This window comes from Eublepharis macularius, chromosome 7, assembly GCF_028583425.1.
Source record: "Eublepharis macularius isolate TG4126 chromosome 7, MPM_Emac_v1.0, whole genome shotgun sequence".
Lineage (NCBI taxonomy): Eukaryota > Metazoa > Chordata > Lepidosauria > Squamata > Eublepharidae > Eublepharis > Eublepharis macularius.
This window is the reverse complement of record NC_072796.1, coordinates 112,969,792-112,996,925: the sequence shown is the minus strand read 5'-3', so window position 1 is coordinate 112,996,925 and position 27,134 is coordinate 112,969,792. Positions and strand designations below refer to the sequence as shown.

Sequence of the window (27,134 nt, the reverse complement as noted above, 5' to 3'; positions counted from 1 at the left end):
GACTACAGCACCTCCAGACTGCAAGCAGAATATTTAATCAACCACCCCCAGTATTCCATGCATGTTCAAAACTAGCTTGTCAGGGAGATGAAGCAAGGAGCATTTTATAAAGTAGAACATTTAAATATTTAACCCTCCCGCACCCTCTTGAAGTCTGAGGCTGTCTGGTCCAGCAACAGATAGCTGCCTTAATACTGATTTGGTCTATCCGGGTCTACTCAGAGTGGTGGCAGTTCTCCAGGGTCCTGATCTTTCTCATCACCTACCGCTCGGTCCTTTTACCTGGAGATGCTGAGGATTGAACTTAGGACCTTCTACATGCCAAGCAGAAGCTCTACTACTGAGCCACAGGCCGTGCCCTATAAATCACTTAGGCAGCTGATCATTCAAGTTCTCTCTCAGGATGAATATATATCAAGCTGCAAGCTGATATTGTACCCCTTCAAGATGCTATTGCTGGTTATGCAGCATATATCACATAGTGTATGCTGTGGATAAGTTTTGATTTCACCAGACACATGCATGGAAGTCCTATTTGCAATAGTAAGTTTTCTTTTGTAACTGGATTTATCCTTACGATTTAAAATTAAAATAATAAAATGTTAGCTTTATACTTCCTCGGCCGAATTTAGCCTTGACCATTGTGCAGAGCGCCTGTTTGTTCAACATGGAGTCTGAGAGCAGTTCTGTGAAATCCAAAAGCTACCTTACTAGTTAATTACATTCAGCTGGTCTCAAACTGGTTATTTTACCACTGCTTCTTGATCTCAGAAGCTAAGCAGGGTCAGCCTTGGTTAGTACTAGGATGGGAGACCACAAGAAGCCCAGGGTTGCTACACAGAGGCAAGCAACGGCAAACCGCCTCTGTTCGTATCTTGCCTTGAAAACCCTATGAGAGTGCTGTACATCAGCTGCAACTTGATGGCAAAAAACCCTGGCTCTTATGCATGTTTACTTGCATACTTCCAAGGATTTACTTGGAAGTAAATCCTGCTGATTCTCTGCATTTTTAGCAAGTTCTGTGCTATTGTATTTTAGCAGAAATGCTCATCATGTATTCCCTAAACTGGGTTACAATTTAGCATGGAGTTCCTTGGTAGTAGAAGTTATTGTTGAATGTTCACGTTCTGCTTTGCATTTGAAGTAAGTGAGGTATTACACATTATTTGTGTGTGGGAGGGGGCTACATAAAATCATTGGGCTGGGTCCTACATCAAATGTCTGACACCCCCCCCCCCTGCCCTCCAGGCGCAGCATTCCAGCAGGCATTTGGGGCTGCAGCAGATGTGTGGGGAGGCAAGGACGTCGCAGAAATGTTTGGCAGGCTCCAAGCAAGAAAGTCCTGCGTCTAAAATTACCTGGCTGCCCCGCTGCTTGCATTCAGCTCCTTCAAGTAAACAGCAGTCTGATCCTACTCACTATTTGCTCAAACTACCCTGTAAATAACATATTTTCAGAAACAGCAATGCCCCATGTGATTGACTTCACCTGCCTTTGTTTGCTCCTTTCTGTGTTTGCTCTCTTCTTTAAATTGTACTCTCCCTCTTTATTGTTCAGAAAGCATATATCAAATGACAGCTCTGTTGGAGACAGGATAATGGCAAACCTGACATGCTGTTACGTTTATGAAGAACATGGATTTGTACCTCAGAATATCTTCAGGAGTCTGAATGGACTACTGTCACTGATCAAATCACACTAATCAGATCTGATCAATCATCCAGAATGCTATGCCCGCTGGGGTGTCATTTAGAATGCCTCCCAACTATTGTTGCCTCACCAAATTATAGAAAGAACACAGACGGTGGTGAACAATAGGTCTCCTTGGAACAGACAACCAATGGCAAATTCTAATTTGCTGTTATGTGACCAAACTGAGAGGGACAGATGGTCCTTGGGTTCACATTTTCCCTCTTGTCTACTTTCCTCCACCCTCCCCCTCACGCAAAGCCTTCAAGATATTTTCAGTTTAGAGACAAATCATAGTATCCCACCCAAACTGTGGTTTGGGCTGGCCTTCCCAGTGCAGCCAAGTATTTCAAATCGCAATTTATTCTCAGATTGGAATAATAAAGACATAAGAACAGCCCTGTTCTAGCAGTCTACTTCCCACCAGGCCTAACCAGATACCCCTAGATAGCCAACAAGGAAAAGCATTCTGGTTTGCAGTAAAAACCATAGCATGTCTGTTCAAGTGTAATGGTAAGCTGTGATTTACCACAAAAGTTGAAATTTCCAATTAAGCTAGCCACATCTGGAGGGGAGGCAGAGCTTGAGGAGCCCTCAGACTTGGCCACATAGGGGCAATCTATTACCTCTGAATCAAGCCACTGTTTTCTTTCAAGACTTTCAAACTTTGAATAAACTGTAGCACTTTCCCAGCCATAAAATGGAGATTTAATTTGCACTCAGGCTTAAACCCAAAGTCTGGTTGAATGACACATGGGAGGTGGAGCCATGGGGGTGGAGGGGTGGAGAAGGAGGAGGAGACGGTCTTGTTCCAAAGAACAACCACATCTGTAGGATTTTCTAGGAAATATTTTTAGGTCAGATACATGATCTGCAGAAAGGCACAAACTCCAGCATCTTTCTTTTTAGAAATCAAGGACTATGTTCTAATTTCTGACACCTGTGTCCAAGTTTGCAAGATGACTTCGCAGAAGCAGAGTCCAAACAAGGTTCCAGGGAAGATGAGAGGAGTTGCTATGCTATTTTGAAATGTGGGCACAGTGTGCTGCCATTAACACATGCTCCATTAACAACAACTCATCATGTGACATGCGTGATCAAGAAGTTAACATTTATTATTGACAAAATGCAAATCTGTACTTAATTATGTATATTGGAATGGGCCTTCCAACCTTTAATCTTGTTAAAGAACAGCTATTGGCTACATGAAATGCATAAAACTGTAAATGCACAGTTTTCCCTATCCAAGGTTGTATGCACATTCTAGTGTGTGCATACAAAGGAAACAGGATACAGCAATTTGCAGCATTCTCCCTCCGTCCCTCCATCTCTCCCTCTTTTCCACTCCCTGCTCCGCCCCCCACAGATATTGTGTATAGTCACAATTTTGCTTGTATAAAATTAACACTGCCATCCTAAATGGAGTAAGTCAATGGGCTTAGAAGGGAGCAACTCTACTTCAGATGACACCGTAAAGCATTTATTCTTTTAAACTTCATAAATATGCCATAAATAGTACAATTCTGTATGCCATCTAAGTTATAAAGAATGTGTTTTATGCTATTCCCACCTCACCTCGCTCCTAAAAAACTGGGAAAATACTCCCTGCTCTCGCAATGGCTTAAAAGTTCTGAAAATTTTACATCTTTGGGCATATCAAAGCCTAAACATTCATGGTGGCATATGCTTTGGTGGACCAGAGCCCACTTCATCAAATGCATTAAGTGTGTTCTCAGTTGTCAAATAAACACACACATAGTCATAAACACAAAGGAGTGAAAAGAATTATAAACAGGTGAGCCAAAAGATTTTGAAATGCAAGAGGAACAGCCTGCACAGTTTTTATACCAGGCTCATGCGTATACATGATAGGTACAGCAACCATTCACAACAGCAGGAACCGTAACAGGAGAGGCAGTGCTGGAGAAAAACCTTTCCCTTTTTGGATCCATTGTTTATAATTTTTTTCTCTATGCCTATGCATATGTGTATCTCTGAATACTACCCAATGACAGTATGCTCCACAGCCCTGGTGAAATGGGCTCTAGTCCATCAAAACTTCCATCACAATAAATCTTTGAAACACGTCTTCATGGCTTTCTTTATCATCTGTCATTTATTATAATGGTGCTCATTAAAAAAGTAAATACTTTTGACCATTGTTACTTATTCCAAGACTGGGGGTGAATGATTTTGGCAGTCTGTAGACTTTATATCTAAATGATCTGGACCAGGGCAACTTACAACCATGCTTCCGCTCAGAAACTAGCTATTATTTTCTCTTTCCTTAGTTACCTTAGAACTAAAGAAAAAGAGCCACAGAGTCTGAAAATTAACTGGTACCTTTTTTTGCTCCTTCTTCTTTTATTTGCTTCAGTGGTGGTGAGCCAAATTCCTCCTCTACTGGCCGGAATATCCTTTTAGCCAAGATAGTACTGTTGGAGGGTAAAAAAAAGACATACGAGATTCATAATACGGAATCAAATTCAGTGTTCTGCATTACAAGTAACTGAGAACTTAATACTGACTGTGCTGTTCTGCAGTTGCACTGGGCCAAGACTACTTTGAGGGCATAACTACATGATAAACCTGACACCTACCTGTCACAGGTGTGCAACCAAACTTACAGTCATTGGGAGACTCACCTTCTAAATGATTAATTTGCTCAACACTATGACGGAGTGCAGTGAGGGAAGAGAAGGTTCTTCCACTTTCCTTCCCACCCCACTTTTGCCATGGGAAGGGGTGGAGATGGGGGAGGATCTGCCCATTTCTCTGGTTCCACGTGCCCTAGAAAAGTCACATGGAGCCAGAGAAAAAGGGCGAAAAGCGGCACCTGTCCTTTCTGCTGGCAAAAGCAGGGTGGGAAGGAAGCCGGAAGCTCCTTCTCACTCCTTGCTGCACTCCTTTTAAGAGTGCTTTCTCAGGTGAATTCTCTGATGTATGTCTGACTGAGACCAGTTGTGCACTCATGATCGGGAAGTGTTAGGCGTGCAATGTAGCTTGGCCCGATGGTACACATCCAGGGGAGCTCTGTGTTTTCAGCTTTGTCAGAATTCCTGAAGGACAGCAATAGCAACTGCACACATTCTTTCTCCTCTTTCTAGCCAAATCCCAGCTAATCTGTAAGCAGTTCTAGGCACTTTTGACAGGACGGATATAAAAACAATGTTATTGCTTAGTTTTAAGAGTCAGTGTGTTGAAATGAATCAGTATCGCTGTCCTATGGCTTGATGCACAAAATTCAGCGAAGTAGTGTGTATTCCTGCTAGTCTGTGCGAGCACTGCATGGACAATTACATTGGCATAGAAACTGGTATCCTGGGAGTCTCAATTTATCCCACCCCACCCCCTTTGAAGGCAAGTTTCAAGATTAAATCCCAGAATCCTGAGAAGGAGCCAGGGGTTGAGTAGAAATTCCAAAGGAATCAGTGGCCTCCAGAGTGCCTCGTCTATGATGAGCAGAAGCAGAATTAATCACGCAAATCAAGCAAACCAATGCAAATATTCTAGATCTGCTTAACAAGATACAGGCTGAAGAAGACCTCAGTTCTCCTATGGAGTTTAGGCTATAGAGTTTTGCTACTGTGTCAAAGTATAATGTACACAGAGCCCGTTCATGAGCCCAATAAAAATAACTTGTTTTTCAACACAAATATGACTGAAGTTACAGCAAAGCAAAGAATCCAGCTCTACCAAGAGCAGGGGCGGGGGTGGGGGTGGGGAAACAGCTTTAAATGATATCAGAACTTCCCCCCAAGAGTCTTCCCGGCTGCAAAACTTGTGAAGCCATAAATGCCTTACCCTTCTCGCTCATCATCTGTGTTGTAGTAAACCTGTAAAAGCCAACAAAAACAGATTTATTGTCACAGTATCATGAAAAGCTGCTACACATGGGATCTAAGGAAGAGAAGGAGCAGCGGCATGCTGTACGCCAGTTTGTGCTCTCTTTTCCTTGTCAAAAAGCATCAATTCATTTAACCCAGCCATCACATTTCAGGGACCATTTGCAGCTGCTGTGGGAAGTGAAAACAAAACAAAAAGAAGTTCCAGAGGCAGAAATCCTTCCATGGAAACATTTTAATGGATACAAGCCAATATTTTAGGCTAAAATAGGGATATGTACTTGGATATATCTGGTCCAAATATATACCTGAAAAATACCTTATCGTGTTTTCCAGGTATATTCTCATATACTGGTATATTCTCATATACTGGTATCCAAGAATATTTGGGAATATCTATGGCTGGCATTTTAGGAACCCCAGGCATGCTTTCCCCCCATTTAACAGGTTTCTCAGGCAATGGGAGGGTGGGTAGTGGTGGAGAATGCCCTCAAGTCATTGCTGATTTATAGCAACCCCTGGCAGGGTTTTCATGGCAAGAGACTAACAGAGGTAGCTTGCCGTTGCCTGCCTCTGTAGCCCTGGTCTTAGTAGGAGGTCTCCCATCCAATTACTATCCAGGGCCAACCCTGCTTAGCTTCTGAGATCTGACGAGATCAGGCTCACCTGGGCTATCGGACTTCCGGTTTGGGATTCATGGAGGTCTAACGCAGCTCCATTTGTGGAGCTGACCGGATTGCCGTTTTAACCGGCCGGAGGGGTGAAAATAACCCGCGGCCGACTGCTCTCAGGCGGGGAGCAGGCAAAGAACGCTCAAGACCCTAGGGTGAGCTAGATCTCGGACGAGGGGGGGCTCTACACAAGGAGTCTCCCCCCCGATCCTTGAGGTCCCACCTTGCGACGGGTCGGCTACAATCTCTGCGGCAATTTTGGGGCCAATTCGGCTGGCATAAGACCTACATACCCAAGCTTCGATCGGGGAGGGAAGTCGAGAGGAGAATTTAAGATCGAAACAGCGATTACAACCCGAGAAAGTTGAAGAGAAGGTAAAGATCGCTATCTCTTGAAACGGGACAGATTGACAAAAACAGAGAGGAAAGAAAGTAGATTTTTAAACTGCAACAGACTAGTGAAAAGGAGGTGAAGACTCGGCAGGAGTTGTATTTTAAAAGAGACTAAGTTTAAAGAAGTTATTACAAAAATCGGACTATTGTTTTGAATACCTGTGGTTTTGGAGCTGTGGGAAAAAGACACCATCGCGAGACCTGCTGTGGGAAGACGGGAGACAGGAAGTGCGTAACAACAATAGAGTGGCTGGAGGGAAGCGGCCCTTGCCAAAGGACAGGAAGTGGGGAATCGCCATCTTTGAAAGTGGAAGGGTCGTGGCTTCAGCGGAAGAGGAAGTAGGCCATCTTGGATTACAATAACATAGAGAAACCATAGAGAAAAGACGCCCGACATTTTGGATATAAAAAATTAATTTTGGCAAAGATTGGGACATTTAAAAAAAAGGAAAAAGTTTAATTATACGCCACGGAGCTGAGGAAGAGAGCAGATTCGTGGGAGCGAGCTAAAGCAAGCCCCACGATGTCGAAAAAAGAGTGGCAATCGGCAATAGAAAATTTGGACAAAAAACTTATAGACATGATGAAAGAACTTAAGGACACGAAATTGGAGCTTATTAAAGAGGTCAAGGAAGTTACACAGACAGTAAAGTCGGAGCTGTCAGAAGTGAAAAAAGGCGTGGAAACGATTAGCAGTGAATTACAAGGAACGCAGCAGAGAGTTAAAACAGTAGAAGACGCGATGGAGAATTTAATAGACACGCAACAAACAGAGATGAGGCTGGTGAAGGGGAGGATGTCAGTTGCAGAAACTAAACACATGGAGAAGCAGCTTCGTTTTCGTGGTCTGCCAGAAGTGGAAGGGAAGTCAGCGCAAGAACAGATGACTGAGGTGTTGGCTGATTACCTGGGGAAGGAGGAGGAGGAAATTGTGGCTATCCTAGATGTGGCGTATCGTGTGAACTCGAGAATTGCAACCCAGAGGAAACTACCAAGGGATGTGATTGTGCAGTTTACAACTAGAAATATGAAAGAGAGGATTGTGACAAAACAATTTCAAGATCCATTGGAGATTGATGGCAAGACGATTATTATAATGAAGGAACTGCCCAGATCGGTGTTATTGGACAGGAAAAAATATAGAGTGCTAATTCAGACTTTGAAGGACATGAATATCAGATACAGATGGGAGTTACCGGAAGGAGTGTCCTTTGAGTTTGGAGGGGCAAAAAAACGCATCAGATCTGAGCGGGAGATGGAGAGATTTATCAAGGACAATGAAAAAGACTTACCAACAAAACCATGAATATGGAGTGTAAAGTATTATCTTGGAATGTAAATGGACTAAACTCACCGAATAAGAGAAAAAATATTTTTCATTGGCTATTAAAACAAAAATGTGATATTGTTTGTTTGCAGGAGACCCATATTAGAAAACAGGATGTAAAATATTTAAAATCTGGAAAATTGGGCAAAGAATTTGTAGCGGCTTCCAACAAGAAAAAAAGAGGAGTGGTGTTGTATATAAAAGAGGAGCTGCAGCCAAAACTTGTTATGAGAGATGTGGAAGCTAGATTTGTAGCAGTGGAATGTAATTGGAACTTAAAGAGAGTGTTGGTAGTCGGACTTTATGCACCTAACGGTGCAAAGGAAAGCTTCTTTGAGGACTTAAGGAAGCACCTAGACGATCTTGTATATGACCAGATAATTCTTGCTGGAGATTTCAATGGAGTGACAGATTTGGAACTAGACAAAAAGACTACAAAAGCACAAAAGAAAAGAGGACTATTGCCAAAGCTTTTTTTTGAGTTGATTCAACAAGAGACTCTCGAAGACGTATGGAGGAGAGAATATCCTAAAACCAGACAGTTTACTTTTTATTCTGCAAGGCATTTTACATTATCAAGAATTGATATGATCTGGGCCTCAAAGGACTTAGCGTTATGGACTAAGGAGGTAGAAATAATGCCGATGGTAGGCTCAGATCACAACCCAATTATGTGGAAATTTGGAAAAAGGAGAAAAAGGAAAGCCTGGAGAATAAATGAGGACTTGTTACAGGAAAGTGAGAATATGGAAACATTGAGAAGAGAGACTAAGTTTTTTATACAATACAACGTGAATAAAGAAGTACCAACCAGTAAAGTTTGGGACGCGTACAAGGCGGTTGTAAGGGGCATACTAATGGACTTAAATGGCAGAGCAAGGAAAAAGAAAGAGGAGAAGAGACAAGAGATTGAGGAGAAAATAAAGGCCAAAGAAGCACAGTTAAAAAAGAGACCAGGGAAAAAGAAAATACATCAGGAAATCAAAATTCTTCAAGAGCAGTTAACAGTAATGAGTAATAAAGAATTGGAGTGGAACCTTAAAAGACTGAATCAAAAAGCTTTTGAGGGTGCTAATAAACCTGGGAAATATTTGGCATGGCAATTGAAGAAGAAAAGGGAAAAGAAAATAATAAATAAAATCTGTGAAGAAAATAAAACGTACCTGGAGCAGACTACCATTAGTAGAGCCTTCTATAAATTCTATGCGAAGCTGTATAATAAAAAAGAAGTAACCAAAGAATCAATAGCATCATATTTGGAGAAAACTAAACTTCCAGAGATTCCGGAAGCTTGGAGAAACAAGTTGAACAGTGAAGTAACTGATGAAGAAATAAGTAAGGCAATACAATCCGCAAATCTAGGAAAGGCGCCAGGGCCAGATGGACTTACGGCTAAATTTTATAAGACAATGGCCAACGAACTGGCACCATTCCTAAAAGAGGTGATGAACGGAGTTTTCAGGGATCAAAGAATTCCAGACACTTGGAGCGAAGCGAATATATCATTGATCCCAAAAGAGGGCCAAGATCTGACTAACGTGAAAAATTACAGGCCTATATCATTACTTAACAATGATTACAAAATTTTTGCGAAGATATTGGCGGAGAGACTGAAGGGGTGGCTCTCGGAAGTCATAGAGGAAGAACAAGCAGGCTTTTTGCCGGACAGACAAATAAGAGACAATTTAAGGACAGTGATCAATGCTATTGAATACTATGACAAGCGTTGTGATAAAGAGGTTGGTTTCCTCTTTGTAGACGCTGAAAAAGCGTTTGACAATTTAAACTGGGACTTTTTGTTTGCCACTATGGAAAAGCTACAATTGGGAGAAAGATTCATCAGAGCAATTAAAGAAATTTATAGAGACCAGACTGCAGCAATTGTAGTGAATGATGAATTGACCAAGAAATTGACGATTAGTAAAGGAACAAGACAAGGTTGCCCGTTATCTCCATTGTTGTTCATTTTAGTATTGGAGATTCTGATGATACAAATACGACAAGATGAGGAAATACGAGGAATAAAAATAAAGGACTATTCATACAAGGTTAGAGCATTTGCAGATGACATAATGTTAATTGTAGAAGATCCATTGGAGAACATGCCAAAAGTGATAGATAAGATCAAGGAGTTTGGTGATTTGGCAGGTTTCTTCATTAACAAAAAGAAGTCAAAGATACTATGTAAAAACATGACTAAGCAGAAACAACAATTGTTAATGGAAACAACGGACTGTGAAGTAACTAGTAAAGTGAAATATTTGGGAGTTGAGCTGACTGCAAAAAATATAGATTTGTTCAAGAATAATTATGAAAAATTATGGACTCAGATAGAGAGAGACTTGATCAAGTGGAATAGACTGAATTTGTCATGGTTGGGCAGGATTGCAGCAGTTAAGATGAACGTGTTACCAAGAGTAATGTTTTTGTTACAGACAATACCAATCATCAGAGACTCTAAACAATTTGAAAAATGGCAGAGGAAAATATCAGATTTTGTTTGGGCAGGCAAGAAGCCTCGAGTGAAAGTAAAAGTTCTACAAGATGCAAAGGAGAGAGGCGGAATGCAACTGCCCAATCTGAGACTTTACCATGATGCAATCTGCCTAGTTTGGCTAAAAGACTGGATGACATTAAAGAATAAGAAACTATTAGCCCTAGAGGGATATAAAAAAATTTTTGGATGGCACGCATACCTATGGCATGACAAAGTAAAGGTCAACTCGATGTTCCTGCATCATTTTGTAAGGAGAAGTCTATATACAATCTGGAAGAAGTACAGAACTTACCTACAAGAAGGAACCCCCTTGTGGGTGGTCCCATATGAGGTGATAGATCCGAGAGCTGTGGATAATGAACAACAATGTTTAACGTACAAAGAAATAACTAAGATTGAAGTATCTAAACTTAGAATAAAGACGCAAGAGGAACTATCACCTAATTATGATTGGTTTCAGTATAGACAGATTAGAGACTTATACAACTCGGACTTTGCAAAAGGGGGCATACGAACAGAGAACTCGGAACTAGAGCAGACCCTTCTTAAAGAAGACAAGAAAAGAATATCCAAGGTATATCAAGTACTGTTGAAATGGTACACTGAGGATGAGATAGTTAAAACACAGATGGTGAAATGGGCTATAAACTTTAATAAAGAAATAACAATGGAGGCATGGGAATACTTGTGGAAAACTACAATGAAGACAACGACATGTATTAATATTAAAGAGAACATTTTCAAAATGATCTATCGTTGGTACATGACACCAAAGAAGATTGCGCTAGGGAATTTGAATACATCTAACAAATGCTGGAAATGTAAGAAACATGAGGGCTCCCTCTATCATATGTGGTGGTCGTGTGAGGTAGCTAGGCAGTTCTGGGGGGAAATAATAAGAGAAATGAGTGAAATTTTACAGTTTCAAATAAATAAGAACCCAGAACTCCTGCTGCTAAACTTGGGAATGGAGGGAATTCCAGCCCATCATAGGACGATGATATTTTATATGACTGCAGCAGCTAGACTTTTGTATGCGCAGAAATGGAAAGTACAAGAAGTGCCAACTATTGAAGATTGGATCTACAAATTGCTGTACATGGCTGAAATGGATAAGATGACAAGAAAACTGAGAGATCTGGACTCAGGGCAGTTTAACACAGACTGGGAGAAGCTGAAACAATATCTGGAGAAGAAATGGGAGGTGGGAGGAAAACTGTGGCAGTTTGAGAACTACTGAAGTATAATAAAAATATAAAAGAGAGGGGTGACTTTACCGGGGGAGGAAGAGAAATGTGAATTTATAAGCAGTTAGATTAATTGATCGAGATATATATAGATATGTAAAGATTAAGTGATAGAATACTGATAGAGAATAATTAAGGATAAGGTTTAAACATGAGGATTGAGTAACTAACAATATTTTCTTTCTCTGATAAGATTTATATGCACCAAACTGAATGCATAGAAGAGTTAAATTGATTGAATATGTGATAAGTTAGATAGAATTACCATAAAAAGATGAAATGAGTAATATATAGAGAATAAATCAAATTGTTTGATTTAAATGTGGGAAATTTTTATGGTTTACGATGTATAGGTTTATGATATATAGAAATATTCAAAACTGGAAAATGGGATAAATTGGTTATCTAAAGACGTACGGTTTGGGTGTATAATAAGTAAAGGAGTTAAAGATGTACTGCTTAATATAATGGAGAATGTATATTTGTTTTAGACAGATGAATTTTATAGAAGTAAGGGAAAAGGGACAGAGGGTGGGAAAGCTGTTGGAAGTCAACAAAAGGGGGGGAAAGGGAGGGGGTTAGAAACGAAAAATTAGGGGAAAATTGAATGTAATGTAAAAATAATAATGCTCTAACCCAATAAAAATTTTTTCAAAAAAAAGGCTCACCTGGGCTATCCAGGTCAGGGCAGGAGGGTGGATGGAAGGAGTCAATTCTCCCATTCAAATGGGACCACACATTAGAAGTAGCTCTCTCTGCCCAATCATGTTGATTCTGTTATAGCCTGTAGCTTTCTGACCATGGGCAAAGAAGATAAAAAACAGGCCAGGCTACAGCTTGACTCTATTTCAGGGTGACCAATGGTGGCAAAAAATATTAAGGCAGTGGCACAGACTGTGGGCTGGAGACACATTTACTGTGTGGCCCACCTCCTTCACCTAGAGGTGAAGCATGCCACGAGCTTGAGTTCTACACAGAATCCCATACTGGATGTTGCAACTTGTGATTTCCAGTGTCTGCTCCAGAACTACTGGAATTTCACAAGTAACTTCTTGTGTAGTGTGAAGGCTGCTGCACCAGAAGTGAGCCCTGATGGGTGTGCCAGAGCACCGCCTGATCAGTGATCTCGCACTCTCTGGAACTCCACACGCTTGAGCATCTGGTGGAGCAGAGGAGTGCCCTGACCAATTTCACCTCGGAGGTTGACATCGTGTGGGGGAAGACAGCAACAAGGACTATGACTCAGCATAAATTTAGGAAAATCATGAGAGGAAGGGAGGGAAGGGGGTGAGCCAGTGCTCTGCTCTCCTGGCCCTTTCTTGTACACCCAAGGTAATGTCAATTGCCAGTTTGGGGTCAGGAAGAGAAGCTCTTCCACGCCTGGTTGGCCTTGGGATCCTGGAGGTTTTTTGTCTTCCTCTGGATACAGTTCTGTCAGGCGTGAAAACTTTCCCTTGCTGATTCTGCTGAGAGTCTCTGGTCTGACACTGGTTCTTCAGTTGAACTTGATGGTTCTGTTTGCATTGGGAAACTTTGGGACAGTGGTTGCCTACTCTTGTGCATTTAGCTATTGGCTTGGTCTGGAGAAAAGCATGACTTCCCACCACCACCCCACCACCCGGAAACAAGGGAGACAAGTAGGATGGCTGGGTGCACCTTGTTCCAATTCACTTGAAACTTAGGAAGTCTTTAGTCAATAGACAGTACTAGTTCCCCACAATTTTGGTGCCATTTGGTTGAAAAACAGTTACCCAAGCCCCCTCCCAAGTGCCCCGGAGGGAATAATGGAACCTGAATAATTCCAGAATCCTAGGGAAAAAAAACAATCCTGAAACAATTATCAGAAGATCCAAATAGCCCCAAATACCAATATTTATTTCCCTTCCCAAATCAAAATGTGAAAAATATGGGCTTCCCCCCCTCCTCCCAGGTGCACACCCCTTGGCTAAAGCATTGTCGTGACTGAAAAAAGTTGCAAAACAAATATTCTTCATATTCTCATTCAGAAGAGGTCAGCTGGTGGGGGTAGGGGTAGAAACAGCACAGACATCTACTATAATGTTGAGTCTCTCCCGTGCTGGAAAGTAATTTTAGGTGACAGCTATTAACAGAACGTCTAAGGTGCAAGCATCTTCTAAATGATGGCTGATGAAAAGAAATTATGGTAAACTCCTACCCCTGTCACTCGAAGCCTCATTACTCTGAAAAATCTAGTCAGAGGCTGATAATTCTGCTCATCATTGTGTCTGTCTTACTATTATTTAGATTAATTATGTTCTCATCACACTCTGCAGCAGATACGAAGGGAATGTTCAAAGACATAGGAAACAATGCTGTGAAACTGATTGCTATTCTCTCTAGGGAAGACATCAAACATGGTCCCAATAGCTCAGTATCAGTGCTAAGCATTAATGTAAGTATTCTCTCTCACTAGATGCACTGATGAAATCTAATATTGTCCAGAAGGATATGTGGAGGGAAGAGGTAAGAGTCATTGGGTTGGATCCAGAATTGGCAGTCTCCACTCCTTCCTCCTTCCTGCTACAGTCCTCTCCCATGCCATTCCTCAGGGTCCCGTATCGCCCAGGAGCAGCACTTCGTGGAGATCAGTTGGCTGTAGTAGGAGCGGGGAGGCAGAAAATTTCCATTCTGCCATGGGAAGATTTAGTCTGGATCCGACCCATTGCTACCCCAGCCACAAAACTGCCAGGGGGTCAGTGATGGCTGAACAAGTCACAGGATTACATCTGCCCCAGAGTATCTGTTAACCATATTTAGTTCAAACTTCCAAAGAGTGGTCCGAAATGGGTTTGTATGCTGATTGTTTCTGCAAATGAATAGTGGGGAAGGGAATTGTGTGGGGGAGGGGATGAAAAGAGATGGGAAATGAATATGATTGTCTGTTCAATGCTCCTGGTTGGGCAGCGTTACATTTGTGTGGGACCACTGAGTTGAGAACCTGACTTGGATTGCAACAACTGTGATAATCCTCCAGATTTTCCTTACTGCGAGGCATATTTTGAGAAATGGAAAAAGCGTCATTCTGTGAACAACGACAAAAATTACAAGGTGCTTCCGTGCACACTTTTAGCTCGCCAAGAATCCTTCCCTGTATAAAAAAGCTTCTGTTACGGCTCACACCCTCTTAATGCACATCTGTCTATTAAGACTCCTGTGAACTGATATGAGAATTTCCCACATTCTCCCTGAGCTCTGCTTTCTAGAAGGGAAATAATCCTTCCCTTTACTTTGATAAGATTTATGCAAAGAAATAGCTTCAAAATAGGGAGGACGTGCAAACTACCCTGAGATGACAGCTTCTTATTCAACTGTGTAAATAAGCAGTTAAAACTCTTTGTATATTGTTTTAACTCTTTGTCCTTTGTTATGCTGAACAAATGCAGTCATTCATTGCAATTCTGCTTGATTCACCCAGTGAAGCCAACAATGCTTTACTTTGGCTGGTCACACCCATCTGCCTCTGAACTTCCTATAATGTATCAGCACTGCTGGAATTTTATATACCATGCCCGTGATAAAAATTGTGCTTTTAAGCCGTCCTACCTGCCCTGTCCTTTGGAGATTCCCAAAGTGAACATCTGGTATGAAAAGAACAGGCTGGGAGTCCAGGTCAGTCATTGTTTTGAAAAAGGTGATGTCACTCTTCTTCTGGAGCGGGACGGTCGTTAGTTTCCCATCGGCTGTTCATAGGAATTGGAGAGCAAAATGAAGAATCATGGATAATAAACCCAGCCGAACGCAACAGAGGATGGAGCAAGGGGGGGGCTCTTCCTTACCATTGCTGCATGGGGGTTGTGATAGTTGGCCTTTCACTTTCTTCCTGTTTTGCTTCCTCTCTTCATCTCGAATTTTCCTCTCGGCACCCTGTAATGAGAAGGAGATATTATGGCAAATACAGCTACTGCCCATGGAACAAGGAGGAAACTCGCAGTTGCCCAGTCAGGAGCACTGCACAGACTTGCGCATCCATTTCCCATCTCTTCTTATCCACTCCCCACCACAACTTTCCCCTCACCATTCATTTTCAATAAAATCAGTGTGGGAACCCATTTCTAACCATTATTTTCAATATTAAGTTTGGACTAAATGTGTGTAACAGAAACTCAGGTACAGATGTAATTCTTCACCTGTAATTCAGATACAGATGTAATTCAGCTGGCCCCTGACAGCTCTGTGGCTGAGATAAGCAATGGGTTGGATCCAGACTAAATTTTCCCATAGTAGAATAGAAATCCCCCTTCCACTGCAGCCCCACTGATCTCCCATCCAATGGGCATGATGGGAGTATAAGTATTCCATCTTTTTTTTGGATATGAAACAATCCATCCTTTTTTAAAATCACTTGAAACAGATCTCAATCTAGGCTAACCCATAGTTTTGTAAATGAGGTCTTCTGCACTTATCAGAGGCTTGGAAGATAGGCAAGGCACCAGTTCCCTCCACTGTCTTTTAAGAGGTTTGCTATATATATTTTTGGCTACAGGTAAATAAAAATGTGAGAACCAACAGGCAAGTGTGACAATAATTTACTATTCCTATATCACTTTTGCATGAAAAACTCTTTGAAATATTTAAATTTGTTTTGCTGAACAACTCTTTGTGACCAAGTTCATCTTTTAGACGTTTATGACTTCCCCGATATAATGAGCCAATTTTCTATTCAGAGGCAAGCAAACTGGAACAAGCCAGGCAGAAATGCAAAAGCTTCCTGAATAGTCAAGTTCATGAGGCACCATTAGTAGATTCACAACCATATTTATATATAGGGAAGGCATGGAAGGGAAGAACAGAAACGTATGGCCGATCACATCAGGTTTGGCACTTCTAGACTCCCAAACTTTTATTCCTAGTCCCATCTTCCCCAAGTTTACTTGCAGAAGCATAGGATGAATCAACTGATAACAGAGACAGAAGAGAGAAAGTGGACCATGAAAAGCCACAAACCATTACAGTCAAACTTGCACACAGATTTTTTTTAAAAAAAATCTGACTTGTCCTATGATATTTCAAGATCTTTGCTGACTGAGTATGCCTAAGAGTTCCTTTGCAGTCACTGATCTATGTTATGCAAACGTATTACCAAGTAACTCCATATCGCCATGTATACAGTGAAGAGAAGAACACTTCTACTGAAGTGACTGAATCACCGTTTAGGAAATAAATAGACATATATATGCAAATAACTCACTACCAGGGCTGTTTCGGCTAGGGAAAGTAGCCCCTCCTCTCTTGCATGCCACAATTCCAAGCAGAATTGGGCTGATGTAGATTTTTAAAATGTCATTCCCCACTGCTGCTGTGGGGCTACGGTAAAAGCAAGTCCTGTTTGGGTAACCTTGACCTGACTTGCCATAGAAAGTAACTTGTAGTTTGATCCTGAGACTTCGGCACAACTGAGCTACAAAACTTTATCACAGGAACTGCCTCTACTATTGCCTGTCAGTGAAAGAGAAAATGTAGAGATCCACACTTGTTGACTGCTTTGTTCAGCTGTGGTTCTTTGTGCTCTTCTCTGCAAACATTTAACAGGTTTGGAGTGGTAAGCCTTCACAATGGAGGGGCAACGTGTGCCTAAAATTCTTCCCTACATGTCCCTTTCCAGGCGAAACCCTATAGCAAAAGCTTATACAGGAGAGATGGTGAGGCAGTGCTATCGACCATCGAACCCTTATTTCTACACTCAGGTACAAACCCGTTCCGAGCACGACAAGGTCTTTTATACATTTCAATTTAAGCCACAAACATTCTGGGGAAAGTAGGGCACAACTTTTCCAGGGATACTCCTTTGCTGTCCGTTGAAAACCAGTCATTCAGAAACCAGAGTGCAAACTTGCCCCTCTGGCTGCCATAAATGTTAAGGAAGAGTCAGCATGGGGGGATCCCACCCCCAGTCTTGAGGGGAGGGTGTCAGATGTTTTCTGCATAGATCCACGTGGAGGCCTCATGTGGCGTCTGATGGGAAGTTCTGATCACTGTATCTCAAAGAGGATACCATAGAGCTGAAACAAGTTCAGAACAGAAGAGGGCAACCAAAATGATTAATGGGCTGGAGCAGCTTTCCTGTGAAGAAAGGCTGAAGAGTCTGGGACCTTTTAGTTTAGAAAAAAAGATGGCTAAGGGGGTCATCATGATAAAGGTCTCTAAGATTATACATGGAAGGGGAGAACTTTTCCTCCCTCTCCCCCAGTATTAGCACTCAGGGGCACCCTATGAAGATTATGAACAACAGATTCAGGGCAGACAAAAATAAATACTTCTTTAAATTGTGGCATTCACAGCAAGTCAATTAGTGATGGCCACAAGCACAGAGGTCTTTATAAGGGGATTAGCCAGATACCTGGTGGACAGGTCCATCAATGGCAACCAGCCAAGGTGACGTATGGGAACCTCCAATTTCAGAGGCAACAAACCTCTGAATACCAGTGCAGGCAGGGAAAGGCCTTGACCTCTATGGCCTGTTCTACGGCCTGTTTGTTGGCCCTACAGTATAACTGGTTGGCCACTGTGTGAGACAGGATGCTGGACTAGATGGACCACCGGTCTGATCCTGCAGGGCTCTTCTTACGTCCTTAGGTACTGGCAGTACATTAACTCCCACAAAGCTGTCCAGTGGACGCACCATCAGATTACACCGGATGCAAAGGGATTCTGAAAACTGGAGAGGTCATTTATACAACCACTTTGGTCTTTGTGAAAACTTCAAGGTGAAAAACTACTAACACATAAATTCTTATCTGAATCCTTTGTCACTTGGGGAATGTGACGACTCTCTCTAGTTGCTAATCAAACGACATGCCTATGGAGCCAAATATTTGTGGGGATAAAGAGTTTGCTCGTTGGGAGTTACGTGATGTCCGGGAACGCCAGCTTTTTACTTGTTAACTTTTCCCCCCCTCTTCAGGTGCCATCCAGCTTTAAGACTAGCACAAGTTGGAAATCAAAGTATAGCCAAACCAGCCCCATCTGATGACTCCGATCATTCTCACAGCCTTGGGTGCCTCTGAAAACTAGTCAAAATCCGGCTCACATATTATTATGAAGATGAGGGAACAACCACATCAAATAATAACTGAAAAGGGACCATAAAACCATTTCAGTTTTGCTGCAAGTAAGGCCTTTGCCATAAACAGTAAAAATAGTAAAAGTTTTGCAGTGCAATCCATGCAGCATTACTCCAAGCTCAGCCCACTGAAATCAAGGGGCTAAGACTAGAGTAACTCAGCACAGAATTGTGCAGTTAGTTACTCATCACACTGCAGAATCAGAGACCCCAGTTTCACACAAAAGCCCCTATTAAACAGCTATATCATTCTGCCGGGTATCCCTCCTACCTTGCACTTTGCATTAATACTTAAATGTTGGTGAAAAGCAAGCAAACAAGTATGCTGCCCTTCCTGATTAAGTATAATTTTATTGTTTCTTGGCATGGGTGGAAATTGGAGCATAAATTCATGGGGAGCCAGGCATGATCTGAAGATTTTATAGATTTAAGATGCTAATAATAGGGGTCACAGTATGGTTCTACAGAGCAAAGTTTCTTTCTTGCTGTGTGGCCGAATCTTTGAATGTTAATATCGGTCACGCTCTGCTAGACATCTGAGTATTATCTTAATCATTTCAGTCCCCAGCATGGTAATGCTGCAAACCATTTTTGCATGATGCTCATAAGCACACACACTGGTCACAGCAGTTTCCTTTTCCTCCCTGAACTATCACCTGGCATTGCTATGCATCCAGGCACTGTGCAGAGAGGCTATTATTTATACTGACAGTGCAGTTTTTCATAGAGCTACTATAGTCTGAGCTCACTGACATCAAAGCGTGGAGTAACTTTGCATAGGTCTGCACTGAAAGTATGTCAAATATCTGGAATATTTGCATTCAGAGAGTACAGACGGCTCCTTAACTCTTGGCCCTTGTGACCAACCTGGGGTCTGCCATTATATCCTATCCCATCTACTCAATAACCACCCCCCACAAGCCCTTATTTTTATCAGTGCTATTATCATTTTTACTACTGTCATTTTAAAAGGACTGCATCATGCACATAGTTGTAATGGCAAGGGTGAGCAGAAAAAGCCTGGTAAACACTACCAAGGCAGTCTAAAGCAGAGTTAGAAGGGCATCACTCCTGAAGGGCTTCAGTAGAGTTAGAAGGGCATCACTCCTGAAGGGCTTCAGTAGAGTTAGAAGGGCATCACTCCTGAAGGGCTTCAGTAGAGTTAGAAGGGCATCACTCCTGAAGGGCTTCAGTAGAGTTAGAAGGGCATCACTCCTGAAGGGCTTCAGTAGAGTTAGAAGGGCATCACTCCTGAAGGGCTTCAGTAGAGTTAGAAGGGCATCACTCCTGAAGGGCTTCAGTAGAGTTAGAAGGGCATCACTCCTGAAGGGCTTCAGTAGAGTTAGAAGGGCATCACTCCTCTTAGGATTGTACTGTTTTGGTCCTGTGGACTTTATTGCTGTGATGTGAAAGAGTCCTCTGCAATGTGAGACCCTGGAGAACTGCTGCCAGTCTGAGTAGACAGTACTGACCTTGATAGACCAATGGTTTGACTCAACGGAAGGCCACTACTAGATCATGTGAAATAGCTGGCTCCCGGAAGCATGCATGTCTGAGTGCTGTCTAGCACAAATGGCTGTATTCGTGCTCTGACAAAGGTAAGGCCAAAGCAATTGGGACAGGGAGATGAAAGGAACTCAGTAGGATAAACAGCCAGAATGACACCAGTTTCCTAATCTATTTGGCAAGCTTCTGCCAGTCCTGACAGATGGTCTAGTAGGTAGGTAGTTTTCTACAAATTCAGAGGGCAAAGAAGACAAATGGAGCATCTTAGATGACACATGAAATCATTCACCTGTAGTTTTCCCTCCAACATTTTATTTTTATCTAAAGCAGTCTCTGAGGCTGCTGTCTCCAGTGGAAGGTGGATGTGTGGGGAAAGGAGAAATAGATACCCATATCTTTCACTCACAGGACCAAAAGGGGCTTGGGGAGGCTGATTTGGAGGAGCCAGAGTAGTCTCGTGGTTAGAGACTTGGACTAGGACTTGGAAGACCTGGGCTCAATATCCTCGCTCAACCATGAAGCTCATTCATCAGCTTTGGGCCCACTCTCAGCCAAATCAGGGGATTGTTGAGAGAATAAAATGGAGAGGAGAATGGTGGCATAAAAATGTGATGGATGAGAGGCAAACCAGTAGAGAAGGGAAAGGCTGAGGTGAGAGAGCAGCACACGTATGTTGAGGGTTAGTGATGCTGAGGCCTGTCCTGGGCCAACTACTTGTGTCACGCAGGAAAAAAAGAGGCCACAATGGGAACCACAGAAAGAGTATACCCTGAAATCTACAGAGTTTTGTTCAAAAATAGCCCTTGTGACATACATTGCCCACACAGAGTAGCCTGTGCTGCAACAATGAACGCTTATTTCCATTCACCGTTCTGTTGCCCAGGTTCAAAATTGAATCTATTCATGGTTCTGTCAGAGACCAACAGACTTCCTGTCCATGTGCCCGGGCTCTGTAACGCCATGGTCCTGAATGAAGCTACTTGAATATGCTCCGAGCTTGCTGCCATCTGTCTGGGCAGCCTTCAAAAGTCTGAGGGCCTGAACTGACACCAGGCACAGAACATACCGACGTCTTAAACGCTCTCTGCTCCTTTTGTCAAAAAGGTAGGGAGTGGGGGGTTACTAAAACACATGAAATGAAATGCTGCTGTTGTTTTGAAGAACAGTGCATATCTACTATTTTAGAAAGACCCAGCTAAGTGATAACCCCCACCCCTCCCCATACGCACGCCGCTAATTCTAGCCTGCTCCCTGAAATAAATTCACATTAAATTGACTGGGTATTCTGGCAGCAGTTTCCTTGACAACCTACTTAATGCTATTTAAGGCATGAAAAAAGTTCTATCATATTATGATAATAAGGAATAAATGATCTCCTGAGGGTAAAAGGGCACTGAGGGCGGCTGGATGCAAACACGGGGGGGGGGGGGGGAAGCAGCTCTCTATGCCTGCCGAGTATCTGCCCAATGGGGCAGAATCCCTGACACCTGCAGAGTCAAACAGGGCAGCATCTGTTTTGCAAATAGCACGTCCTTGTTTTAAAAACAGGTTCCACTGTTCTTACACACACCTATACATATGTCACACACACACACACACACACACACACACACATATATATATACACATCTTCCTTCCAACTGAAGTTCATCTTATTTAACAAAACAGACCTGATTCTCATGCAACACCACTAGATGGCATGAGCAGACTTAAGGAGGTGCAAGAGGTGTGGTCGGAGCGTGCTACCAGCCTGGGATAAGCTCCACTCTCCTGTGCTGCCTCCCACCTGGAATCCAGGTTAATGTAATTAAACTGCCTCAAGCCATTCCTTCCGGAGCCTCAGCCTTCAAGACTTCTGTTTCTCAACAGCCAGCTGCTGGTCCCAGGGCTCCAACCAACCCATTCAGCTGTCTCTCCAGCCTTGACTTATTATGTAGCCTGGGCACCTCTTACACTGCAGCCAATCAACCAGTGCAGGGCACTGGCACATCCTGCATAAGGATCTTTTCTTTGCTTCCATGGCCCCCGGCTGAGAGATGCATAAGAACTGGGGTCAGTTCAATCAGCAACTTAATACTGTTAGGATTGAGAAGCAATGAAACCATGCATGTTCCCATCAATGGGCATGCAACATAATGCACGCTCTGTATCTAGGGATGTGATGTACTCCGTCTTTGTGCTCTTTTTGTTTAGTCCTAATAAAAAACTATTTGCGGTTAGACAGAACTGGTATTCCACTGGAATCCTTGCTCTCCGGCCCCATTTGTTTTACGCCACTGCTGCAACAGGGCAGGAAATATAGGCTATACAAGGATAAATGCCATTTGAATTCACATCTACTTCCTGTCTTGTCTTCTCAGATTAAAGAACAGCCGGGGACCCTCAGGAGTGTGTTGCATAGCATGACTAGGGATACTGGGAGCTGATTCACATGATACAAAGACCTTGTATCATGGTCTTTGTACCATACATGTGCTGGGAACCGTATGCCCCCAAGTGCATGGTGGACATATTCTGATAATGATGTGCATGGAGAACAGACTTCAGCCTTCTGCCCCCATGCCGTTTTTGTGAACTGAAATAAAACTGAGGAGCTGTTGGGAAACCAGGGAAACATCAGCTTCCTGGGGCTGTTCCAGTTTGCAGATTGGAGGCTAAAGCCCCCTGAGGTCCTTGCACGCTGCAGTCACCATTGGCATTTGGGCCACATGCGCCTGAAAGATATGGAACTCCTGCACACGTATGATACAAAGTCTCTGTGGAAACCACAAGGACTCCTGTGTAGGTTGTATGTGGACCTCTTGTGATCTAAGTCTAACCAGATTTGCTTTGAGGTGAGTTGCATTGAGTTCAATGGGACTCACTTCCAAGAAACATGTGAAACTGCTTCAGACACAGTCTAACACTGACCTGTCTCGCTAAGTATTGTCTACTCTGACTGATAGCAGCTGCCTAACATCTCAGGCAGGGAAAGGTTTTTCCCAGCATCTGTTACCTGAGATCCTTTCAGGTAGGCAGCTGTGTTGGTCTGCAGCAGAACAGCAGGATCTGAATCCAGTGGCTCCTTAGGTACTAACAAGATTTTTCAGGGTATAAGCTTTCGAGAGTCAAAGCTCCCTTCTTCAGATACAGGGAGGAGTGAAGATCCCTGAGCCTTTATACACCAGTCAGGAAGTGGGAGGGATACAGTCAAGAAGGGAGTCAGAAATTAGCATCTATAGTGAGATTAGAATCCTATGTCTCTATTCAGTTCCAGGAGTTCCATTATTCTGAATTTGTAAATGAACTCACATTCAGTAATCTCACATTGTTATCTGCCACTGACTTTTAGGTCAGCAACAGAATGTCCTGGAAGATTAAAATGGTGCCAGTCACCATCCTCAACACACCAAACAATCCATCATCCACAAATAAGCTCTACATTAAAGCTGCATCTGTTCCAGTCCTTCTGAGAGAGATTCTACAACAGGCACTTTTGGAATTACAGTACCCACCTGATATAGTGAGGAAACAGACTGATAAAGCCAGAATGATACCAAGGAATAACCTGCTACAAGACAGGCCCAAAAGAAACCTCAGAACACCACTGGTGGTCACATATAGCTCTCAGCTCACACTAGTTCAACACATCATTAATGACTTTCAACCTATGCTGGACAAAGATACTCTTCTCTCACAAGCAATGGAAGGGCAAACCTTTTCTTGCACATAGACAGCCCCCTACTCTTATCTTAAACAACTTCTCACTCACAATAATGTACGTCCTAACACAGACTCTGGGACTAGGGCCGGCAATAAACCGTATTCACTCCAACTACACAGTTGCTGGACCTAACACTACCAGTTCACAGAATCACAGAGTTGGAAGGGGCCATACAGACCTTCTAGTCCAACCCCCCGCCCAATGCAGTATGAGCCTAAAGCATCTCTGACAAATATTCATCCAGCCTCTTCTTGAAAACTGCAAGTGAAGGGGAGCTATACCATCTCAGGTCCATTCACTTGTTCATCTTCCAGTGTTATATATGCTATCAAGTCTCAGCAATGCTCTTCCACTCTCTACATTGGACAAAAGGTCAGTCCCTATGCAAAAAGATAAATAAATATATATCTGACATCAAAAATTGCTATACTTAAACCAGTGGGAGAACATCTGAATCTTCCAGGATATTCTATTGCTGACCTAAAAGTGGCTGATCTCAAAGAAGCTTCTAGGGTAGATTACAACATGAACTTACAAGTTCATTTACAAGTTCAGAACAGTGGATTCCTCCCTCCCCCAAACAGAGACCTAGGATTCTTATCTCACTACTGCGGCTGTTCAAGCTGCATTGTACCTTTACATCCTAACTTCCTTCTTACTTTATCCCACCTTTTGAGTGGGACATAAAGGCTCAGAGATGTCCACTCCTCCCTGTATCTGAAGAAAGGAGCTCTGACTCTCAAAAGCTCCTATCCTGGAAATCCTGTTGGCCTCTAAAGTGCCACTGGTCTCAAGGATTGGACCTGGGACCTCCTCGCACCAAGCATGGCACTGGATACAGTTTTAAAACAGTAAATATTAGAACACGCTCTTTCTGGTTGCACCATCGGTCATGCCAGGAACTACTATCATCCCTGAGAAGCTGAATCCCAGGGCAGAAGAAAAAGGAATTTTAGTAAGTGTTCATCACTGTTGACGTCCAGGGAGCACTGCAATGTATACTGGGGGTGTACGGACCACACATTTCAGAAATTTTTGTTATAAGCTATATTTTACAGCACTGTTATTTGTACCAATGTTGTTCACACAGGTTATCTGCCTTGATCCCCAATGGACAGCCTGAGCTACAGATATAAATAATGATGGACCACAAAACACATTTCAGGTAGAAATAATCCCTGACCACTGGCTGCCTCCAGGCCACCATGAGTGACTATATATCCTATTTTAAGTCTCCCTGAGCCATCCAGATTTGATAAGGGTAACATTTTAACTACCCTTGTGCTCTTTTCTCCTACTTTTAAGATGGTTTTGATTAGATGTGTCAACACTCATTTCCTGTTCCCCAACCATGAAATGAGAAGTATCAATTAAACGGATACATAGTCAAAGTGAACAATATGTATAATTGCAAAGGTTCAGCCTCTTGTCATCTATAGGTCACCCTTGATGAAGTCCAATGCTCTTAAGATCTTTTTTCCCTCTTTTCACTCATTACTTTTCAAAAATTGGCAAACAGGGGAGGAAAAAACCAAGCAGCATGTATTTGTTCATTTGATATTTGCCGAGCTTTTAAAAGGTTCCTGTGTCTTCAGATCTCTGCAAATATTTGACCTGAAAAATTACCATTATAGCACTCAAGATTCATGACTCAGGATTCATGACTTGTTTTAAAAATGGATTGCTGATCACAGATCGTTTTTTGTCTCCGCAGCTTCCTAATCTGTTCGATTGACCCACAGAAAACGGACAACCTACATGTGAAGCAGGAAAGAGCTGAGTGTTTTTTAAAAGGGTTATGAACCATTTTTCTTTGTAACTCCCTGATCTGTTCAGACGCCTCTAAGCAAAGGTATGCCCTGGAAATTATGTGGGGAGATCAAAGGGGAAACTTCTAAAGTTCTCCAATCTGCCTCTTCCACTGCTCTACCATTTTTCCCTGGTCCCCACTATTACCTCTCATGAGCTGGAGGTTGCTTAGCAACCGGAAAAATGACAATTTCTTTTTCTTATGAGAACAGTGAAAGGGCTGCCTGGGAAGCAAAGGTAGCATCTGATAGGACAGTGGCTTTCATAAATTCTCTTGGATAAAACATCCCTATTTAAAAGTTATGTTTCCGAATTTCAGCCATCTTTTGAAAATACAAAAGAGAGAGCTGCACTGCTGTGTTTGTTTGACATAACAAATACCAGATGTATTTTAAAATTTACTTTGCTTTATTTATACCCCATCTTTCTCCTCAAAGAGGACTAAAAGCAGCTTACATCATTCTCCTCTCCTCCATTTTATCCTCACAACAATCCTGTGAGGTAGGTTAGGCTGAGAGTATTTGACTGGCCAAAGGTCAACCAACTATCTTCCATGGCAGAATGGAAGCACCACACTGGCTTAAAATATAATTAAAATGCTGCATGATATTTTAAATTCATGTCCTCCTATTTTCAAATAAATGGTAAATTAAACATATACAATAAAATCACCCTACTCTATAGTTTGTGTTATTTAAGAGAGAGTGTTATCACTTTTGCCTTTGGTTTTGGGAGTACCACTATCATGTATAACTAACAGCTCAAAACCAGCGAACATACTGGAGTGTTCAGAAATGTTTTACTTGTTTTTTTTAAAAAAACCCTTCAGTGAAAGCTCTCCTTTAAGATCTTCTACAATGTCACTGACCAGAGAAATAGACTGTGGTGAAATTCTCTTCCTAAATTGGTTGGAACTGATGGGTTGGATCCAGCCAGCTTTTTCACTCAGACTTGCCTAATTCTTCCAGCCCCATCCCACACGGCTTACCATGAGCCTCATAAGCTTTCTGGTAGTCAAAGCTCCTTTCACCCTTTTTCTCCATCAAAAAAGCTGGTGGGACCCAACACCATCAATGGACTTTACAATGATTAACATAAGATCTTTATGAAGTAGAATGATATTTTTAAAAAAGGCCTATTGAACAAACCAATACTTTGGAATATTTAGCACATAAGCTGGATCTCCCAAATTATGAACTACACAGAAGTAGATTTCATGTGTAAAGGGCAATGCCTCTCTCTTTTCCACACATGATTCCTCAAATTCATGTCAAAACATAACTAAATATGGCAGTATAATGCACCATCACCAAAAGCTACTGCCACTGCCTCTATTTTCTTGCCCTCTTTATCTTTCTTTTCTTGT

The 27,134-nt window shown here is 42.3% G+C and overlaps 1 protein-coding gene across 2 annotated transcripts in view; it reads right to left on the bottom strand.

Moving 5' to 3' along the window:
* Positions 1-27,134, bottom strand: part of GRHL2 (grainyhead like transcription factor 2) — a 107,076-nt gene that overhangs the window by 19,574 nt on the left and 60,368 nt on the right. For both annotated transcript variants that reach the window (XM_054985743.1, XM_054985742.1), the window contains exons 10-13: positions 15,467-15,554; positions 15,234-15,370; positions 5,494-5,525; positions 4,033-4,124 (exon numbers count right to left, since the gene is read on the bottom strand). In XM_054985743.1, the coding sequence (XP_054841718.1) occupies positions 4,033-4,124; positions 5,494-5,525; positions 15,234-15,370; positions 15,467-15,554 (349 nt within the window). The remainder of the gene's footprint in view (positions 1-4,032; positions 4,125-5,493; positions 5,526-15,233; positions 15,371-15,466; positions 15,555-27,134) is intronic.